A 22,162-nucleotide genomic window follows, 5' to 3' on the forward strand; every position below is an offset into this window, starting at 1 on the left:
TTGCATGCGCTGCATTTGCATTTTTTTTCTTTATTGCATTACACATTTGTGGAGGATTTATGTTGTGTTTTTATTTTTTTTGTCATTCTTCTTGCTAGTCATTCAGTTGGTCTTATATGTGTATAAACTGTTAATTGAGGTCACTACAAGCAATAATTTTGTTAAACAGAGTTGCCCATATACCGTATATTCTTATGGCTATGAGAAATTGGTGTTAACTGTCTAAAGTGTAATTCTAGCGAATTGTCTTCTATTTTGTCTATTTCCTAATGTTTGTCTTCCATTACACCTTTATAATTTATGCGCATTGTTCTGACAGCGAATGTCTCCTTTAAAGCTCTCATACACAACATTTTTAATTCATGACTGTTGATCTTCCTCTTTTCTGATTGCCAGTAAATCTGTTATTGTAACAATCCTTTCCAACAGTCATAATGGCCATAAACTGTTGTATATACAGTATATATAGTAGCTCTTAACCAGCTGCCGAATAAGAAAATAATCATGGAGCAGAGATTGTGGACCTAGGAAATCCTAGTCCTCACTGCAGATACTGTCCCAGTAATGAAATAGATTTGGGTATAACGTTCCCTCTATGGCAAATTTACCCTACGCGAAATTCTTTCTAAGGTCCTGACTCGAGTGACTTTAACACTGTAAATTCTTGCCCTTTGTGGTGAGCTGTCGATAGGAGCTGCGTGCGTATGTGTGGTTTCATGCATCCGTTAACAAATCCATCATTGGTGTATGAAACATGTAGTTTTATGGGTCAGGAAGGGTATCTTTTCTCCTTAAGGAGATCGCCTAGAAGGTGAGTGAGGAGACTTATAAGGCCATGCATGCTCCTCTGGGAAATATATGCTAATGGGAAGATGGCATACCTCTGCAGCGTCACCTATTAGCAGGCAGTATTTCTGCAAGTCAATGTCAGACTTTTTAAGCAAGTCTTCTAACAATGACTGGAAGTTGTAAGCCAAAGCCAGAATACCATCAAGCTGTTTTGTGATGATTGCCCCTCATCCGTGTGCAGTAGGTTTCTGGCTTGGCTAGTTAGAGGCCTATAGGTGTGGCTCAGGAAGGGTATTGTTTCTCCAAGGCGAGCACCTAGAAGGTGCTTTTTCAATAGGTGGCGCTATCAGAGGTATTGTTCCATCTTCCAATTTGCATGCAGTTTATGTAATGCCTGTAACTGGCAATTATACTGCGATCTACAGTGATTGGCGTTCTCTCATCACGGCGCACATATAATTCTTGGGCCGCTGTAGTCTGTGTATATTATTAGTGAACTTTTGGTCTCATGGAGGACCATTTATACATCTAGTTTGTATGAAAACGACATTCTACACCCCAAAAGTAAAGTCCTATCACTTCTAGTATTAGCTCCATTCAACCTCCCGTTGGACAGTATCCTGTGTACTCTGCTAGTTTGACGTCAGTAGCAGTAGTTTGATTTTGTCCATCTTTTTATTTGATTTCTACCCTTTTCCTCTGTTTGCATAGCAACGCTGCAAGCAGATATACAAGGTCAGAACAAGCAAATGGAGGTGTATAGTGACAGTACTAACCTACCTTGCCGCAATGGACATCTCAAGCCAGGTGGGTTTAGCTTTACTGATGCCATGTCTCTTGCTTCCAAATATCTTCAGACAATCTCACCTTTTTCTTTTTTTTGTTTACCTTCTACAACTGGTAATTCGGCACCCATGGTCTAGTTTTACAGAAGTGTGGCTTAGGCCGGTTTCACACAGGCAAGAAAATCGCACAATGCGAGAGTAAGTGGAAATGCTGAATTATGAAACCAATAATTTTCAATGGTTTCCTTTTTATGTTTGCGATATTGCGTGAAGGAAAAAAAAAAGCGCCATGTTATATTTTTTATTTTTTTTCCCGATAACACTCGTTATTTTCAATGGAGCCTGGGGCAGCAGCACCTGCGCCATTGAAAACAATGGGAGAACTCCGAGATCCTCTGCTGTGGCAGCAGTGGCTGGTGGAATCCGCGGCAGAAGGAATCGCTTCATCCCCGCGGGAAAGAAGGGAATCCCGGTAGTGATACTAGGCTGTTTTCACATGAAAATGCCTTACGTCCACGGGCCTTTCACATGGTGGAAAGTACGATATTGGGCCTTGAATCACTGCCCAATATTGCCCTCGCCCGCGTGAAATTCGCTTTACTTAGGGGGCATTTCAGGGTACAGGTGATGTTAAAAACAAGTCAGCACTACGATCAATGAAAGAAAAGTGTTAGGCCCACTGTTCACAGGCGGAACTGATTTGTGGAATCCGTGTGGGTAACCCTCGCATCAAGCTGGGCGTCCGCACATGAATTAGCATGCAGATTTGTTTTGCGGACCTTTTGGTTCGGAAAACAAATCGCAGCACGTTCCATTTCAGTGCAGTTACAGTGCGGATAGCTTCCCTTGACAGCCCATCTGCAATTAAATTGTGGACAGGCCAAGGATTCCGTCGGAAAGCAGGAGTTTAAAAACAAAAACAAACTCCACTGCGTGCCGACAGGTGCTTCTGCACACCTTCACGGTAAAGAAAATAGAAGACCCGGACAGGCATGCAGTGTCCTTGGCCGCCGGCAGGGTCGGATTCTTCTGCGAGCTCCCGCATGTGGAATCCGATCCGCCCATGGTCATGAGGCCTTAGTCTGTTTTTTTGTTTTCAGCGTTCTAGGACCAATTTGCCTCTCGGTGTTCGAATATTCCAATTTTTACATTTATTTTTTTAATACACGTACCCAGAATGCCATGCCATGTCATAATCTAGCTTTTTAGAGATATAAATCATTCCTTCTGCTGCCAAATGGTCTCTGTCCTTTCACAAAGTTTTTTTCACTGTGTTGTGGCCTTCTGTCTTGGGGTTCTGTGTGACTGTATTGACAGAACCCTCCATGGCACTACAGACTGAGTCAAATGAAGTTACTTTAGTCTTCAATTGACAAGATTTCTTTTTAACTCCCATCTATTTTGGAAGACAGAAGTTAAGTAGACTATGCTTCTCTGTCAGACCAAAGTGATCTTTGTGTGACTTAAAGTTTATGGTTCTGTTCAGGGTTCTGTCTGAATAGTTTTCAATGATTCAGAGAGAGACCCAAGGCAGATAGTCACAACGCGGTGAAAGAAGCCTTGTTGTGTTAGGCGGGCATCCAGGTGCTGAGTTTCATGCTCTTTGGCTCTCCCGGTCTTGCACCTAGTGCGGTGATGTCAAGACTCCCTTTAACAGGTCAGGATTTCCTTTTGTATCACAGAAATGGCCACTGGTGGTATGTCTCTAGGATATTCTGAAAACGTGACCTGTTGATGGGGTCTTTAGACTGGTGTTGGGAAACACTACTCAAGTAGTTTTGTTCCATTGAGAAGTTGACTAGAAGAAGATGGTTGTCCAGAGGCTCTGAGGGCTGGATCGCTGTACAGAAATACTAAGCTCTTACCCCTAGAAATAGTAATAGTAAATGGTAATTACAAAGCTAATCCTATATGCAGATGTGAATGCAGCCTGACATTTGGGGTTCTCTGAGCCATGGGTTGGCACTAGCAGACGGGACAACACAGGTGAATTTATACATCAACAGCTGGAGAGATGAACATGGCAGCGTTAACTGGATTGAGGATTGTCGTCTGAGTTGTTACTGTCTTGGATTGATGTAGTTTGCAAGGTGCTATGTGGGTTTGGGTGAGTGGTGTAAGAGGGTTTTAATGTTTTTATCATTTTGGGTAACTGCCGTCTCACCTAAATTGTAAGGTTGGTTATATACTTCAGTGGTGTAGGATAACAGTCGGCATTCTCTCTTCTGCACCATAAACTTTTCTTCATAGATCGCAGGGGTTTCCATATAAAGATCCCTAGTAACCATTTAGAAAAATGTCCCCAATCCGTGGCTTGTCATGGCAGTTCTTAGTTCTGACCATATGTACTGCGAATTGATTCTATTGCCAACATATCCTAGGCACCAAACAGTTTGGATGGCATATTGGTCAAATTTCACACATGCTTACCAGCAAATGTTTTTGAATTTCACTGCTTGCTTCTCAGCCTAGGGCTAGGCTATGCAGCAATCTTGGCCATGACACATGTAGCACCGTCAAAGATTGCACTGTGACACTAATCCTAACGTGAGTGTGGTCTCATTCCAACTCTCACATTGCCGTAACTGCGACCCAACAATCAAAATTAATCAATTGGTTTTAATTTTCTTGTGATTTGTCCGGTTGTGGACGGAGCAACATGTGAGTCGCAGCATTATGTGATGTAAAAGGGCCTCCATGCGATCTTTGGCTGTGTGTGTGGGGGGGCTGTGTAGCCCTAACCTAAAAACTTCTTTCCTTTTGCTTTTTGAGTTTATGGTGGCTTTCAACCATCACTGAAAATTGCATATGGCTCATAAGATACAATAGGTTGGGGACCTCTGATTTATAATCTAAAGGTGCCTTTGTGGCAGCAATTTCTTGAAAAATAGGTACTTTTACTTTGTTCACCGCACATTCTACTACTTACAAAATGTACCAAGTCCAAAGCTGAAAAACTAGTTCCTTTAGTTGTCAAGATCTGGTTATGAATCCTTCTATATGGTCTTGGTGTGTTAATTAGCACAGCTGCCAAGTTGCTTGTTTCCATGTGCCCAGTAATGGGTGCTGGCAGGTAAGTACTTATTTACAGTAATACATATTAAGAGTTGAGTTGTTTTTTTTTTTTTTGTCCCCTTTTATAAACACTGTAGACCGTTTTCATACAACCAATCTTGACTTTTGCCCTCATCTTGTATGATGTCACCTGTTTTGCGTTATGAAGTTTAAATGGAATCAGTCACCTCCCTAAACTAAGTTATAGTGCTATTGGGGGCATGACAGGGAACTGGATGAGGTCTCCTTTTTTATTCTTTTTTTTTTTTTTTTTTTTTTTTTATTTTCCTGCTCCCGCACTCCAGTAGTGTCTCCCCTCTTAATTTGGCGCGCAGCACAAAAATCTATACATGTCTATGGGAGAAATGTGAGCACAGGACTCCGAAGATAGTCAGATTTTCTGCCGTGCACCAACTTCAGAGGGGTATTGAAAAAAAAAAAAAAAAGTTCCAGAGTTCCCTGTTGCCTCCTCTAACACCGTAACGTAACCTTTATTTTTAAAGGGAACCTTTCACCTCCCTAACAGGACCAAAAGTGGAAGGCTTTGTGTAACAAGCTAGAATGTTGCACAGATGAAGGATGTATTTGTGGCATGAGCTTGCAGTGTTTTTTGTCCTCTGATAGTTGTACAATGTAGGATTAACTATTCTGTTGCAAATTCTGATTTCAGAGAAAGGTGCAGTTCCAAAAAAGAAAGACCCCTCCTCTGTTACCAGCAATTCTCAGCCACGGACAAAGGTCACACCCAAAGCTATGTCCCCTGCTATTTCCAGTACGCCTAGGATACCCAGTTGTACCACTTCATCATCTTCTGTTAATAGGCAAACTGGTCCAAATCCTTCAGCTCATAGGGTATGCCAAAGGCCAATCTGTATGTCTCGTCTTGTATCTGTCATCTTATATTATTGGATTCTACTTGTTAGCCTATAACAGTAAAGCGCACAAACAATAGAAACTTTTATTTCAATTCACACTGACCTTGTGGCTTCAGTTTATAATAAAACCATGATTCGGTGATGGGTCAGTCACCCAACGGATCCAAATGTTGACAGACTCCAGAGATTTGTCTTAATGGCAAGAATAATGCTGCATGCTACACTATTAAAGTGACCCTCTGGTTTCAGGCCAAAATTCTGTACTGGGAATAGAGTGGGTTGTATTACCTGCTGTCGGTCTTCTCTGCCATTCCTCCGTCATCTACTTCTGTTTTTGGCTGTCCAAGATGGCGGCTGCAATTTTCTAACCACTAAATGCATACTGTGCTTTGCTCTCTGATTGCCAGCATTGATCATTTTAGCAGTCCTGGCTAGTTAGAGAGCAGATTACAGTGTACTAGTAACCTAATGCTGATTATGGGGATTTGGTAGTCTATAGACTATGTTGGCCATCTTGGAAAGCTTATATCTGGGCCCAGAATCGGTGGATCTGATGGCTGGCTGAGAATGGCTGCAGGTATTCTACTTCCAGCCCTCTCTTGTCCTTTTTACAGAATTCTGTCCCAAAAATGGAGGGTCAGTTTAACTTCAAGGTTTTTGATGCCAGTAGAAAGCCCTAGCAAAAGTGTGTACAAAGCTTTAAGGTGGCCACGCACATTCGATAACTGGACTCAAACCAACTACCTAATGTGTATGGTGGTGTCCTGACTGCCCCAATGGTAGATGTTCCCAGAGGAGGGAGCAAATTTGGGATGTCTAATTTCAACATGCATATCCTTTTGTTCTCGAAGGAGATAAGTTGTTAGGTGTCTGGTAGCTTACTGCACTCTCCCTGTTGAGAACGCATGCTATATTAAGTGTATAGTCAGCCTTAGCCACATTCTTTTTTTTTTTTTTTTTTTTTGCTGCTGTTTTCAGAAATTTGTGTTTTGTGCGTGCTGTTCTGAGGGCTGCTGATTCATCATCCAGCACTTCCATCACTTGATGGAGCTGATGAGTTCATTCTACCACATTAAATGCCCAAAGCAATCACACAACGTCAACCATCAACTATTCTGTCAAAAGGTTGCTGCCATTTTTCTTTGACTTATGTTGTGTTTTTTTTTTTTTCCTTTTCTCATAAGGGAGCTGGAGTAAAACCCACCAGACCGTACAACAAAGCCACAACGCCAACTGCAGGTCTCAGGAAAAAAGATATGAAGAACTTAAAAAATGTCGACAGTAACCTTGCAAACCTAATTTTAAATGAAGTTGTAGATAGGTAAGTGTCGTTCTGGGATAAATGTCTGGACTCAGTGAGTTTCATGTAAATGTTTCATCCTGGTATTGTAGTTATTTGAGATAGTAACCCCTTAATGCAACATGACGTAAGGTTATGTCATGGCAGTGTGGTATTTAACGCGACCAGACGTAACCTTAATGTCTTGTGGAGGGCATGGGTTCAGAAGCCAACCTCCAGTTTCAACAGCGGGGGTGCCTGAGGATAGTGTCCCCCCACTGTCAACCCCCAGCAATCCACGATCTATGTAGATCGTGGCATGTAAAGGGTCACAGACAGCGTCCTGCTTTGCATTGCCTATGATCGCTCTTATAAAAGATATGTACTGCAATTCCTTAAGTCCTGCAATGCCTTATCATAGCTGCTATGGATCAGGTCCCTTTCAGGGAAATAGTGTGTTTAAAAAAAAACCCTCCACATATATGGTATCATGTCCGTAACTACCTGTACAATAATTTGAGCACACTAATTATCCTGCACAGCAAAAAACCTAAAAAAAACTGACGAAAAATGCTGTTTTTATTCATTTTACTTCGCAGAAAGTGCAATAAAAGCGATCAAAAAAGCCATCTTTCTCCAAAATAGTACAAATAAAAACTACAGCTCGTGACGCAAAAAAATCATGCCCTCACAGAGCTCAGTCTATGGAAAAATAAGTTATGGGACTTGCAACAATGCAAAAATAATTATAATTTAAAAGAAAAAAAGTTTTTATTGTGCAAAAACCTAAAAAAAAGATGTTTTTGGTATTGTAATCGTACTGACCTGCAAAAAAAGGAAAAAAAAAACAATGGCGTATTTTGATCACCTCCCTGCTCTAAAAAAATAAACGTTTTACAATACGTTATGCACGCAAGAACGGTACCAATAAAAGCTATAGTTCACCACGAAAAAAAAACAAGCCCTTATACGGTCATGTCGACGGAAAAAATAAAGTAAATTATGGCTCTTGAAAAATGATATTATAGAAAGTTAATAGGGTTTAGAAAACCTAGTTCACACCTAGCGGAAATATTCTCCACGCTCGTCAGAACACATTGTGGCTGTGAAGTCTGCAGTATGTTTTATGTGATCAGAGGCATTACAGATTCCTGCCTTGGACTATTGAGAGGTGAAATGTGGCTCAAATTTAAGACTTTGGGTGGTTTTACATCTGAAGAGAACGCACTTTTTTATAAGCCAGGCAGCTGAGCGGAATTGACTCAATGGGGTCCGGTCCGTTCAACACCGACCTGTTCCATACGAAGTCAACAGAGCAGTATAGTGGAACCTAGAGCACAGATGGGAAAGCCACCCTTAGGCCTCCTTCACATTGATGAGAAAATTGTGCAAGATCTGTGTGTTGCAAGATGCTCAAACCTCGCACGAATACGAACCCCGTTCCTTTTGAATGAGGTCATACGCATGAGCGATGCTTTCCTGCATGGCACCGCGATGCGGCAAACAAATTGTGACATGTTCTATCTTGTGCATGCTCTCGCATTGCCTTTTGTTTTCAATAGGGCCAGCAGCAGCATCACGCCACGTGCTAGGTGCACGCAATGCTGCGATGGCTCCCTATTGAAAGCAATGGGAGAGATTCCGCAGCAGCGGAGGATCGCTTCTTCCCCGAGGTGGTTTTGGCATAATGCCTCGCATCTGCGGGCAATTCACATGATGGCGGGCATGAACTGGCCGTGATTCATGGCCTGATTTTGCGCTCTCCTGTGTGAAGTTAGCCTTACTCTATATTTTGTGGATGCTGCTCTATAAAAATATAACGGTGTGCAGAGGATGTGCAGTCAGCATAAAAACATGGCTGCATACTGGGTCAGCTGCCATATAATGGACAGAGCTGTTGGAGTCTCCAGAGGTGATCTCTGAAGCCTTAACATGAGATGTTGGACTTTTCATAACTTTCTATCATCCTGCTTATAACTTGTACATGTATGTTGTCCCACTCCTGCATTGATGTGCGATTCATGTGTATAGACGGTGCTGTTCTTAAGTCATTGTGTTTTTTGTTTGTTCATATTTAGCGGGCCGTCGGTGAAGTTCTCGGACGTCGCCGGACAGGATCTTGCTAAACAGGCCTTACAGGAAATTGTCATACTTCCCTCTATTCGTCCAGAGGTATTTATGTATGAATATTACAGCTATAAGGGAAACAGTCACATCTACATAAACTTAAACTAAGTGGTGCTTCTAGAGCAAGGAACATAGAGCCCAGGGGTATGCGGATTACCCGACTCCCCGCCTCCTTGCTGTCAAGTCTGAAAGTCAGGACTTCATCACCTCCACTCTTTAGTCGATGGCACTGTTGGCGAGGGTAGAGCACATTATTATACTGGTCTCTTATGGTTACAAACCCTTGGAATTGTTCAAGTGGTAGCGATAATTTATGGCGACTGTTGATAAAGATGAGGCTGGATTCACACGTGTTCTTTTATGGCATTTCCATTTGAACTTTTTCAGATTATTTTTATTTTTTATTTATCGCTATATCATTAATACATTTTTTTCTTAAAAAGCCCAAATACTGTTAATAAATTTTGGAATATTGGAAAGTCTACCAACACAGACCTTTTTTTTTTTTTTTTGATCGGTTTGTTTTGTCTTTTTTCTTTCCTCCTCAAAACGCAGCATGCTTTGTTTGCGTCACTTTCCCAGAGGCATTTCAAATTCATATACAAAATGGAACTTGGCAGTTTATGCAGGAATCGCTTCTCTTTTGGGATGTCTATTGTATGTAGATGTCAATCACGGGCGGTATCCAAAAGTTGCCTTATGTATTGTGTTCCACACACAAACCAACAGCTGTCCATCTCATGAAGTAGTTTAGACTGTTAGGTTTGTTTAGGTTCTTCAAATATGTTAATGACCTAATTCTGATTGTACTTTGCTCCTAGTTGTTCACTGGGCTCAGGGCACCTGCCCGCGGGCTACTGCTGTTCGGTCCTCCAGGAAATGGGAAAACTATGCTGGTAAGGCTTGCTGTACAACAACAGATTTCAGTGTGTTGGGATGGTTTATTCATAATTTTTTTTCTTATGTTTTTACCTCTCAGGCTAAGGCAGTAGCAGCTGAATCAAATGCAACCTTTTTCAATATAAGTGCAGCCAGTCTCACCTCTAAATATGTAAGTCACACATGCTTGCTGACTGTATCCTTAAAGACTGACGTATTGTTATGCCTATGACCTAGGAGTTACAAACCGTAACAATAATCGTGAAGAGCTGACAACTTGATCTACTAATGTAATGTGGAACAGAGCTAATTAGGCATTTGTTCTTTTCTGCCTTAGAGGCATTAACACTTGACGGTTTCGTGGAAATATCAATGCTTTGTACTTTGCAGCTCAATCTTTCTGCATTCAGCATAAAATAAATACCCATTTTTAGATGCACAGTTCGCCCCGAATTTTAGTACAATTTTGTGCTGGCTGTGTTTTTTATACCCCTGTGAAAATGCTGCATACATGCTTTTGATATGGTTTTAGTTGGTTACTTTGTCATTTCCTTCTTAGGTAGGAGAAGGTGAGAAGTTGGTGCGAGCACTTTTTTCTGTGGCCAGGGAGCTACAGCCATCTATCATCTTTATAGGTAAGACAAATCGGGCTGATTTCTGTAACCGTAAACTGGCCCTTTTTTTCCAACGTATGTCTTTGTTCTGCCTTTTCTTCCTTAAAGGGTTTGCCCTGTCACTGGACAACATTTCTGCAAGAGCTGCAACTGCCTTAAATTAAATCTACCTGTTGTCTGCTATGGGCATCCTTCAATGTTGCCCTACCGGCCTCCCAGGGATTGTTGTGGAACAGGATGTCAGCAGATGTCACCTGACCGCAGCAGTGTCCCCATTCTGAACACCTGGCGTCATGACACATGATATGAGTGCTGATGCCAGGAGAACAGGTGGTGATGCTGCAGCCTCTGATTGGCTGCCATGGTCAGGTGTTTTTTGGTGACCACCTCTGCTACAACAATTACTGTGAGGGCGGCAGGCAAGATTGCTGGATCCCTTGCAGCAGAGAATGAGTTAAGTACTGCTCTGCTTGTTTTAAAGCAGTTGGAATAATGCTGTCCGATAACCGGACAACCCCTTTAAGTTCTGATATAAAGTTTGAGGGGTTGGACATGCTGCCAAAAACAGACCATCGCACCCTAAAAAGCCCTGCAGTTTTGTGAGGGTGATGCTTCAAGATCGTATTGGGGATTTAAAAAATACCAAAAAGAGAATCCCTGTGTCATGTGACCCCCCCCACCCCACCCCCCCGGACACCTCCCCAATTGGGGGTAAAAACTGCCAGTGTGTCCAGTTAGTGTCATATGTAAGTTCAGTTTTGTCTGTTTCTCTTTACAGATGAGATAGATAGCCTTTTATGTGAAAGGCGAGAAGGAGAGCATGATGCCAGCAGACGACTAAAGACTGAATTTTTAATAGAGTTTGATGGTGTAAGTATGGACTTGTTCAGATTTACTCTACCTCAATACCATAAATGTGTCCTGGAGTATGTGTAGGTAGGTCGATAGATCTTTTTATATATACTCTTAGGCCTCCCTCACACAGGGTATTTTCAGCCCAGCGCTAAACGCTGTACAAGGCTCCCATTCATTTCAATGGGGCTGCTCACACAAGGCTGAAAACGCTGCATTGAAAAACGCTGCGTTTTGAAAGCGTTGCATGTTCTATCATTGGGCGTTTTCAGCTACGTGTCTCCCATTGAAATGAATAGGCAGCGTTTTTGCAAACGCCCTGTGTGTGAGAGGCCTTTCTAATTCATAGCTTGTCTTCTATATAATGCTATTAAGGAAGGCAGCAGTTTCTGGTTCTGTGAAGTCACTATTGCATGATCCTGCAGTATTGTCCAGCTTCATAGTGCTCGAAAGTGATCTACCACTACTTTTCTGTTACTGCAATGCTGAATTATCTCAGATTCTTGCACGTTTTCTTGGCTGACATCTTGGGGGCGAGCCGTGCGGAGTGAACTTTCCACCACAGATCTTGGTTGACTGATGTAAAATCTGCAATAAATGCACATTTTGCCATGCTCATTCATATGGGTGAAATTCCGCAGCGTAAGTTGATAAGTTGTGGATCTTTTCTGCAGCATGTGGATGAGGTTTGGTAAAATCTCATCTACTTTTCAGCTACTGTGGATTTTCAGCCTGAAAGACCCAGATGGAAAACCTTTTGCCCTGTGGAAGCATACTGTTATAGTGTCTAAATAAAGCTCTGCTGGGTAATCTTCATACTAATCCGGGCTTTATTTAGAAGAAAAATTAAAAATAAAAACCAAAAATTTGATTTTACATGAAATAACTGAACAGTCACACTAGAAAAAAATAAAAACTTCATGTTTTGGCCATAATAACTGGCATCTACATGCTCCCATATCATCATTTACCCAAATATTGTAGTTGGGGTGCTTTCGAATGAGCGTAATATTTCTACAAGATATGTAGACTTGCAGTAGAAATTCAGTATCGGCAGATTAATCTGCATCTTGCAGAAATATTTTGCTTGTCTAAAAGTACTTTTAGAGATTCCCTGTTGTCTCCTACAAAGCCGCAGATGAAGTCTATGCGGCCAATAACAGCAGCAAGAGCTTATTTAGAAAATGGAGAGGAAATCTATTCCAACTGGATCAGATAATGTTATAATAGTCATTTACTTTACTGCAGGATACTAATAGGACGCACAAATCGCGCTATACACTATGTGCTAAGTACACAGCAGCTCCTCTGCTAGAATGTACCAGCCTATTGCATAGACTAGATGTATCCACTTCTCAGCTGAGAGCAGGACTAGGTATAAAAACCTTAGGAGTTTGCATCCTCTGACTATAAACAAGTGTGGTGTGATTGAATTGGAACACCGGAAGAACCGGCCACAACAGAAAAGCATGCGGCAAAGCCCTCCAAAACCTGCGGCTAAGTGACGCGGGTTTTGAAGCTGCGGCAAAACCGCAAGTTTTCCATCACGGCGCCCCCCCAGAGACCCCATACTTACCAGCGGATACGGCGTCCTCGCTCCCGCATGACTCTTCCCCGCCAGCCGCGCCACGTGACGCGGCCAGCCGTGTCATGTGACGCGGTGGCGATAGGCGGGGAAGCGTTTTCACGCCATCTTCCGCTGTACTACATTGACTGCAATGGAAGCCGTCTGCGCGTACACCGTCAGAGCATGCCGCGGGTGAGGACGGGAGATTTCACAGTGCGGACTTCCGCGGTGGAATTCCGCACCGTGTGCCCTGAGCTATTAGGTTCAATAGAACCTAATAGCTGCGGGCAACGCAGCGGATTTTCGCCGCGAATTACGCGGCGGAAATCCGTTCGTGGGAAGGAGGTCTAAGGCCGCTTTCACATCTGCGCTGGAACCTCCGGTCGGCAGTTCCAGCACAAAATACCTGAATAAAAAGGGATGCATGCAGCTCTTTTTTTTTTGGTCCATTAAAAGCCAGACAGCTAAGCAGAAAGCAAACTGACCCCACTAGAGTCCTTCGAGAAACAGGGAAACTGAGCCCCCGACACAGATGTGAAAGCAGCTTGATCTTGAAAATGGTAACTGAAATAAGTTATTGCATGTAAATGAGTCTAGATAATGCCTTTTTAATGTTTGAAAAATATAATTAAAAATCCAGTTATGATTTTTAATTTGTTACGTATGTGCCTTGATTGTTGAACAGGTACAGTCTGGAGGGGATGACAGAGTCCTTGTTATGGGGGCAACTAACAGACCTCAGGAGCTGGATGAGGCAGTTCTCAGGTAAGACGGAGTACAAAATGTATACTTGGATACTGCAAACGCAATTTTAGAACAGGAAGTACTACTATGTGCATTATCGCACTACCCTATAGCCACTTTGGCAATTTATAACTGTTGTAGGTGATTGTGGGCCAACTGTTTTTGTATCCCAAAGGCATCACCCTTAGGGCTGATGCCCACTGGCGATATTTTCTTTCTTGCGCTGCGAGAGCATGTGAAAACACTCGCAGCGCAAAAAAGACGCAGGAATAAGACCGGGATATCGCCAGTCTCTTCAATGGGGCCAGCGGCAGCAGCGCTAGCCCCATTGAAAAGATATGGAGAATATCGCGGACTTCTGCCACAGCTGTCACAGCTGTGGCAGAAGTGCAGCACGCTATCCCATTGCTTTTAATGGGATCAGCGCTGCTGCGGTCCCATTGAAAGCAGTCATTGGTGGCAAACCCTGCAGTATGATTTTCGGGGGAGGGCTTGAAATATAAATAAATTAAAATAAATGGTATCGGCACATCCATAAAAAGTCTGTTCTATTAAAATGTATTAAGTATGATGAACACTGACGAACACTGTCGTAAAAAAAAAAAATCTCATTTTTTGGTCAACTGTCTTCAAGAAAAAAGTAATTTAAAAGTTGTATGTACATCAAAATGGTTTAAATAGAATCTACAGGTTGGTTCTCAAAAAACAAACTTTCACACAACCCTATTGATGAAAAACTGGTTATGGTGGTCAGAAGATGGCGATAGAAAACAATTAAAAATTTTTTTTTTAAAGCAATACAACCAAAAAACTATACATTTTGGTATTGCAGAAATCCTTTTGACCCACAAAAGTTACCCGTGAAACAAGGCGCCACTCCCCCATAATGTCAGAATTTTTATTTTTTTTTGAATGTCATCCCACTTAGAAATGTTTAAAGGTTTTTCAGTACATTATATAGTTGCATCAATCATAAAAAATGCAACCAATCCTGCAACAAAGAAGCCCTCAGATGATACTTGATGGGAAAATAAAGTTGTGGGTGTTTTTGAAAGCGGGAGAAAATATAAAAAATGACAAAACGGAAAATCGCTAAGAAGTGAAGGGGTGAGAGGAGGGTGCTCAATTTTTCTATAATGGAGGCTTCACACAAGCCAGCAGTACAGCGGTAATTTTACAGCACTTACAGTACAAGCCATGTGGAGCTGAATCCTAAAATTTCTGCAACCAATCTACAGCATTTTTAAAAACACAGTGAATTCTTCATCCACAACGCGCCTATTTATATTGTGCATTTAAACTCCTGAAATACAAGGGCTAAAATACACTGCAGTTCTGCTACAAAAACCGTGGCAAAATTTACCCCATTTTGAAATCCGATTTAGCCATTGTGGCTTTGCAGCGTATTTGCTGCGGATAAGGCCTGTGTGACGCTGCCTGCATATAGTCTCCACAGCCTCCTTTCTCATAGCTGTAGTGCTGAGCTGGCCAAAAACGCAGATTCCGCCAATGTGGGATGCAATGAAGTTAAAGGGTTATTCCCATTACAGCCATTCATGGTGTGTCAGCAGAACGGGGAGTCTGCTGGCTGATTTAGTGTTGTCTCTGTGTGGCTGGGTGCTGCTGTGCAGAGAAAAGCTGCTAAATCAGCACTTCATTCCTTGGATTGGGGTTGGACCCCTCCTATAATAAGTGATGGCGTATCTTGGCCATAAGATGGGAATAACCCTTTATCTTGCATGATCGGTAATCATGTGCTGACTGTTCTGATGGATGAAGCCGATGACCACAATGGCATCACTTTCTTACTGTGTTGATTCTATTGTTACATGTAGTTTCTGACAACATTGTATTTTTTGCAGGAGATTTACTAAAAGAGTTTACGTCTCCTTACCAAATGAAGAGGTATGAAAAACTGTTGTTTGTTTCTGTTAAGGCTTGTTCACATACGTCTGTCTCTGCAGTAGAAAATGCCAGAGAGGAAGACCTCGTGTCCACGGGCAGGTTGGATTCCATGCATGTAATCGGCCCATGCCTGCAGCCAGTGAGCCCTGCTTATCTGTATCTTGTTGGCTGTGGCATCCGTGCGGACCTTGCTATCTCCCGGTTTGCTGTACTTGGGGCATGGTTCTTACGGCTCATCATTGGACATGCGCAGTAGAGATTTTTTATTTATTTTTTAAATCCCCTGCTTTCCCCCGGAGCAGACGGCTTCCATTACTTCAGTGGAAGCCTTCCATGCGGGAACCTCTGCAAAATGGAGCACGCTGCGATTTGTTTTTCAGACCAAAAGGTCTGCAAAACAAATCCACATGCTTTAATTGAGCTGCAGATAGTCCATGCTTCCCTACAGGCCGCTTGATTTGTGGATCAACTGCAAATCTGATCCGCCCATGGACATGAGGCCGAACTGTTACACACCAACCCCATCAGAACTTATAAGTTGTTTTGTGTCTGGTGACATCTGTGTTTTCTTCAGACATTCCTCTGAGCCAGACAACATTTTCTATTTAGCAAGCAATATTTCTGAAGCGGTATGCTCCTTAAAGGGGTGTTCCAGGACTCTTACTATTGATGTATCCTCAGGAACCATCATCAACAGTTGATTGGTGCCACTTGGGATCCCAACCAAATCTGCTAATCATCTGGCCTGCTGTCAGTGTAGGGGGCTGGGCGTTCTGGCTCTGATGACAATAGACTGCTTTGCTTCCATTGATGCCACCTATTACACTTTCTGGTCCTGACTTTTGATGATTATGTCCAGCTCGCTGTACTGACAAGCAGGCCGGCTGATTGGTGGGCATATATCTATATTACTCCCCAAACACCATTCGCAACCTGATTGGTTGTTAAGATTTACTCATTCCCGGTGATTGGTTATTTGGGTTGGCTGATTCACAGTGATTGGTTGTTTAGGTTGGCTCGTGTAGAAGTGGGGAGTAAAAGGCTAATATGCGATCGGTGGGGATAGGTTATCATTAATAAAAGTCCTGGAATAGCCCTTTAATTTTGTTTATCTGAAGGCATTTCAGTCAGTTCACTTTATTTTGTACTTTTTAACCTGTGAGTAAGTTTTGGGGAGGCAAATTGATCTTTAGCTTTTGCTATGCAACTCTGTAATTTACTAAACCAAATGAATAGTTATAACTTGGCTATGTCATACATTTCGTACAGACAAGGCTGCTGCTTTTGCAGAATCTCTTAAGTAAGCAAGGGAGCCCACTTACACAGAAAGAATTGGCACAGTTGGGTAGGTAAGTCCCGTGTCCAGAATTTTCAAACTCTTATGATTATCTGCCATGTAACTGGCATTTTCTCTACTAAAACCCAAATTGGGATTTGTAAATGCTGTAAGTGTCCGGTTAATTAGTGGCATTCTTCTAATAGGCTCACTGAAGGATACTCTGGGAGCGATATAACGGCATTGGCGAAGGATGCGGCTCTTGGACCAATAAGAGGTAATGCTGGCTTTGTTTATTATGTGTAGCATGTGTTTTCTTAAGACCAGTACATATATAAATATTACCCTCTACTTGGTTTGTACTGATTTTGCTCCTCAACAGAATTGCTGATTTGCTGTAAGATGAGCAGTTGCAGAACAATTTAATGGACTCTCTCTGCTCACTTTGCAGCATTTAAATGCTTTTAGCAGACTTGTGCCGTTGAGACAAGTGGGAACTCTGAATCTTTAAGACGTTTTCACATGGGCGATGCAAGAGCAAGTGAAAACGCAGAATTATAAAACGCATGCTTTTCAATGGTTTCATTCACATTTGCGATGTCTTCACTCTTGCGATGTTGTGAGATTTAGAAATCCCTGCCTGCCCTATCTTTCTGCGATTTGCTCTCATCGCCCATGTTTTCCTATGTAGCCTTCGTCTTATTGCATCAGAATTTTTGTGTGATGCGTTTTAGAAACTCCTATTGTGTGTCAAAATCGTGGGCAGCATCGATGCGCAACATCTTTCCAAGAAAAAGCTTCGCTGACTCTGACATCACATGAGCATGTATGCGATTTTGCCACAATTTTTTTTCACGGCGATATTGCAATTGCTCGTGTGAAACTAGCCTTACCTGCAGAGTTTTGTACTCATGATTTCATGTGTGCAAGCGGCATACAGAGAATTGTCTTACTGTGGGGGGGTGTTTGTCATATTTCAAGACTGGAAAGTCTGTAATGCATTGTGTAAGTTTGTCCCCTATAGTGGTCTCTAATTGTTTTTTTTTCTTTTGCTGATAGAGCTAAAACCTGAGCAGGTGAAAAATATGTCAGCAAGTGAGGTGAGTCTTCATTTGTAGCAGGGGATTTATGTGTTGCCACAAATATACTTTATTTGTGGCACCTTTTGGTTACACCATTTGATTTTAAAGGGGCTTAAACAATGATGCTTAGAAGATAAAGCAGCGTGTCCTTGCGTGTTGCTTCCATGTGATCACATGCCTTCTAATCACTGTAGGCAGTCGCTTGCCTCTGCTTTTACTCTAAGACAAGTGGCTGTACTTAACCCTTTAAGGACCAGGCTATTTTGGTCCTAAAGGATCAGACACTTTTTAGGGTTTTACCTTTGTGGTGGTTTTGCAGGTCTTTTTTCTGTGACACACACACAGGGCTATTTAATTATCTTTTTTTGCCTTTTTTTTTTTTTTTGGTTGAGGTAAAAATCTAAACAAAACAAACGTTTTTTTTAGCCTAAGTATACTAATGTAAAAAAATTATACATAAAGTATGGGTTCCAAATTATTTGTTTTGGAAGTTAATGATACGTATATTTGATCAGTTTTAGATTACAGAGCGCACATGACGACTGTTTTGGTTGGTGTTGCAATGCTGCAATTTTTTATTTTATTTTTTTGCTTTTTTTGCCATCGTCGATCCCTCATGATGTCATAAGACCTCCTCCATTCACTGTGTGTGTGTGTGTGTGGTGGCGGCGTTTTCTTGTCTTTTTGGTTTGTTTGTTTTATTTATTTTTTAAATTTTACACTTTTCCACTGTAGCATCCATAGGAGCCCCAGTTACAGGGCAAAACCTCCCCCTGTAGGAACAATCTCCTACAGAGCTTATCTGCGTCTGTAACAGAGGACCTAGTGGTCACGTGAGCACCAGGTCGCATATTGAAAGTAACCTTTTCACTTTTTAGTACATAGTGCTCATTGAGCGGGATGTAGCCGGGAAAGGAGAAGGTTGAAGCGGTTAAAAACTTTTGCCCTTCTCCTCTGGGTCCTCTGCTGTGTCTGACAGCTGAAGACCAAACCTGTTCCTGCTTGATTGCTGGGGGTTGAGGCTTTAATCCCATGCTGTACATCTGCTATCAATGGGGATTAAAGCCCAGGACAAAGCTCTTTATATTTACCATGCTTGGGTTTTTAAGGGGTTAAACAGCACGTAACTATGCAACCCAGAAGTAAGTGGAGACTGGGAGGACTAGAGCCAGGGAATGTTAGCGGGTGAATAATGGTTGGCTTATTTTCTAAGTGGTCACTGTCCTTTAAAATACAAAATTAAGAAATAAAAAAAAAATTCTGTCTGACAGCCCCTTTTAGGAATTGCCTGTTACCCGTGTCATGTGGTATTCGACTGGGATTTCCTTCTTGCATTTTTTTTTTCCAGATGCGGAACATCAAATTTTCGGACTTCCTAAATTCCTTGAAGAAGATAAAGTGCAGCGTGAGCGCGGCTACACTGGAGTCTTACATCCGATGGAATAGAGAATTTGGTGACACCACAGTATGAAAGACAGAACTGTTTACTTTCTCGGAGTTCACGGATCACGTTGCTCATTGGCGTGCTAGACATGGATGTGTGCTTCTCAAAAAGGGAGCAAAAGATGTAATAAAAACAAAAAATAAACAATCTGGAGTGCGTGCACTAAACCTCTAGAAGGCTAACAATGAGAAGAACTTTGCAAATGGGAATATTAACAAGGTGTTTTACCTGTAGATTGCAGTTTAACTTATATGGTATTTCTTGATGGACTGCTTGAGATGAAAGAAGAAATCCTAATGTGCTCAGAAGTGATGTTTAAACGGGGTGGCGGCAACCTGCCTGTGATGAGCTCATGTGCGCAGAGGAATTGCATTGAGGAAGACCTGTGCCTTGAGTCCATATTCTTCTGTGCCTGCCCTTCTTAATACTCTGATTCCTTTATACGCTCATGGGTCTTTACTAACTTTTGACTTTTTTTTTAAATGTATAGTGTCTGTTAAAGAAAAAAAAAACTGTGGCTCAAGATTTGGTTTATAACAGTAGCACTCCTTTGTGTCATGTGCCAAAAGGAACATTCGTGGTGGCACTACATACCAAGATGATTAAAAGCACATGAAACAAAAAATCTGAAGCAGCTGGCTTGCTTTCTTAACACCACTAGGCAGTATAATGCTCTCCTGTAATAGGAGTATTTAAGGAAAAGACTTGGTACAGTGTTATACAATAATTATTACATCTCTAAAACCCTTCTTAAAATGTGTCCAGCAAATGGTGCAAGAGCAATTTAACTCAAGCATCACCTTTAGCAATATGCTCTCCGATCTCGTATGCTTGCTATTAAACCTTGTTATGGTGTTGTAACTCGTGAGAAGGAAGAGTTCAAGAATACGTCTTGTTTTTTTTCTTCTAGTTTGTAATCCACTTCCAGTAGGACATGTTCACGCAGCAGAATATTCCACAGCAATTTCTGCCTTTTAAAAAACCATGCCAAAATCCACTGCTTTCTGCTGCAGGTTTTGGCACAGATCGCACAGATTTTGCCCTGTCAATGGGCAAAATCCGCATGTGGAATTATAGCTTGAAAATTTGCATTTCTGCATCAGCAAATAAGAAAGATGGAACTATACCTCTGCAGCGCCACCCAATCATTGTTCTAAAGACCGGGTCTGACATTGCTTTGCAAGAATGCTCCAATCAAATGGGTGGCGCTGCAGAGGTATTATTCCATCTTCCTTATTTGCATATATTTCCCAAAGTAGCTTGAGAAGTTTCCTCACTCGCCTTCTTGGTGCTTTCCTTAAGGAGAGATGATACCCTTCCCGATCTGCATCAACAAGTGACATGTAATTTCTTGCCACGGGTAACACAAGTGTCCGTGTCACAATTCCGCATGCAGATTTAGCCCATTAACAGGCCTAAATACTCCGCTGGGTCTGTGCCAAAAACTGTGACAGAGCCACAGATTTGGATGCAGTTTTTAGGTGCAGAATCAACGTGTAAAATTTGACTGTGAATTTTGGTGTCTGAATGCCTTTACTATTAAACAACTAAGTCTTAAAACTTGAATAATATATTGGAAGGCAATGTGATAAACTGCTGACTTACAGACTGATTCAATGGACTGTTTTTGATTGTTTGTAATATGAAACGAAGAGGAAACGTGTTGCTTTTCTTGTAAAAGGCACTTACTAGGAGATGTCTATCCTTCATATCCATACTATGGTCCTGCTGGGTTGGAGGGCAGCTGGCCTTGTATTTCTTTTCACAAATTTGTTTCTAAAAAAAAACAACAAAAAAACAGCTTCTACCATTTTGAATCGGTACGGATTTGTTTTATATACTTTTTTTCCCCCTCCTTTCTTGAGGAATGTCTCTCCTCATGTAAATTAATATATGTAAAGTATGGTAAAACTAATGTCTGTCTATTGTAGTGGCCGATAATCTGCCCTACAGGCCAACTGTTAAGAGGATTGACAATAAAAACATATGGACAAATTGTGTTTTCTGTACTCAAAGAGACTAAAGGGGATCCAAATCTTCCTACGAGAGAATATGGCCTCATGTCCATTGGGAAATTCGGGCCCACACGGATCTCCTGTGCAGAATCCCGCAGCGGGTCACTCCTGGCCAGCAGACATGAGGCCAAGAAATAGATTATACTTGCCTATCTGGACGCTGCAGGTCTCCCCTCCGTCGCGGATGGATCTCGTTGCTTCTGCCTGGCACACTGGCAGCGTGCTTCGCACATGCGCTGTGCACACTTACTTTTTTTTTCTTCTTCTAAACTCCTGCTTTCCCACGAACCCAGGGCACAGCACAATAACAGCTGCGGGTGTGCTGTGGGACCAGACAGCTTCCATTGGCTTCAACGGAGGCCGCGGGAGCCGTCCGTGCGGGGAAACTGCACAAAATGGAGCATGCTGCGGGTGTTTTCCCACACGTGTGATCCGCGTGCCAGGGAAAAATGACATCCACAGGTATTTAATTACCTGTGGGTGTCCAATGATTCCCTATGGAGACCTGTGCGGATTTACGTATTTTTTTTTTCCCTTGGACATTGGGCCTATAAGGGGTTTTACATTTACTGCAAGGCCAAGGGCAATGTCACTTTTTTCTCTGAGAATGTACTGATACGTGACACCTGTAGTACTTTTCACTTGAACTACTTTTTTACAAATGGCCAATTACACACCTATTTAGACTGATATTGGTCAGATATCCGTACAAGTAACTGCCTTTTTGGCCCAATTTCACACGGGCAAGTCCAATATCGGGCAGTGAATCTCGGCCCTATATCCCTCTCGCCAATGTGCGATGTCATCACGGATGCAAGGTGTTTTTGTGTTAAAACTGCCTCCTGTCACTTCAGGAAAGTAGCGATTCTCCACTG

General features: G+C 42.1%; 1 protein-coding gene across 4 annotated transcripts in view; it reads left to right on the forward strand.

The window, feature by feature from the left end:
* The window catches only part of SPAST (spastin), a 41,607-nt gene extending 20,340 nt beyond the window's left edge, over positions 1-21,267 (forward strand). Inside the window, exons 4-18 of one of the 4 annotated variants that reach the window (XR_010791203.1) lie at positions 1,501-1,596; positions 1,713-1,772; positions 5,299-5,480; positions 6,688-6,824; positions 8,861-8,954; positions 9,731-9,805; positions 9,889-9,960; positions 10,348-10,423; positions 11,181-11,272; positions 13,507-13,586; positions 15,428-15,470; positions 16,740-16,815; positions 16,953-17,023; positions 17,806-17,846; positions 19,177-19,272. Coding sequence is in view for 3 of the 4 variants with exons in the window: in XM_066596120.1 (XP_066452217.1) it covers positions 1,501-1,596; positions 1,713-1,772; positions 5,299-5,480; positions 6,688-6,824; positions 8,861-8,954; positions 9,731-9,805; positions 9,889-9,960; positions 10,348-10,423; positions 11,181-11,272; positions 13,507-13,586; positions 15,428-15,470; positions 16,740-16,819; positions 16,953-17,023; positions 17,806-17,846; positions 19,177-19,299 (1,322 nt within the window). In the remaining variant the exon portion in view is untranslated. Of the gene's footprint in view, positions 1-1,500; positions 1,597-1,712; positions 1,773-5,298; positions 5,481-6,687; positions 6,825-8,860; positions 8,955-9,730; positions 9,806-9,888; positions 9,961-10,347; positions 10,424-11,180; positions 11,273-13,506; positions 13,587-15,427; positions 15,471-16,739; positions 16,820-16,952; positions 17,024-17,805; positions 17,847-19,176 lie in introns of all 4 variants that reach the window. The other 3 variants (XM_066596120.1, XM_066596121.1, XM_066596122.1) reach the window with 3 other exon arrangements.
* Positions 21,268-22,162: the final 895 nt, after the last annotated feature.

This window comes from Eleutherodactylus coqui, chromosome 3 (assembly GCF_035609145.1).
Source record: "Eleutherodactylus coqui strain aEleCoq1 chromosome 3, aEleCoq1.hap1, whole genome shotgun sequence".
Taxonomy (NCBI): domain Eukaryota; kingdom Metazoa; phylum Chordata; class Amphibia; order Anura; family Eleutherodactylidae; genus Eleutherodactylus; species Eleutherodactylus coqui.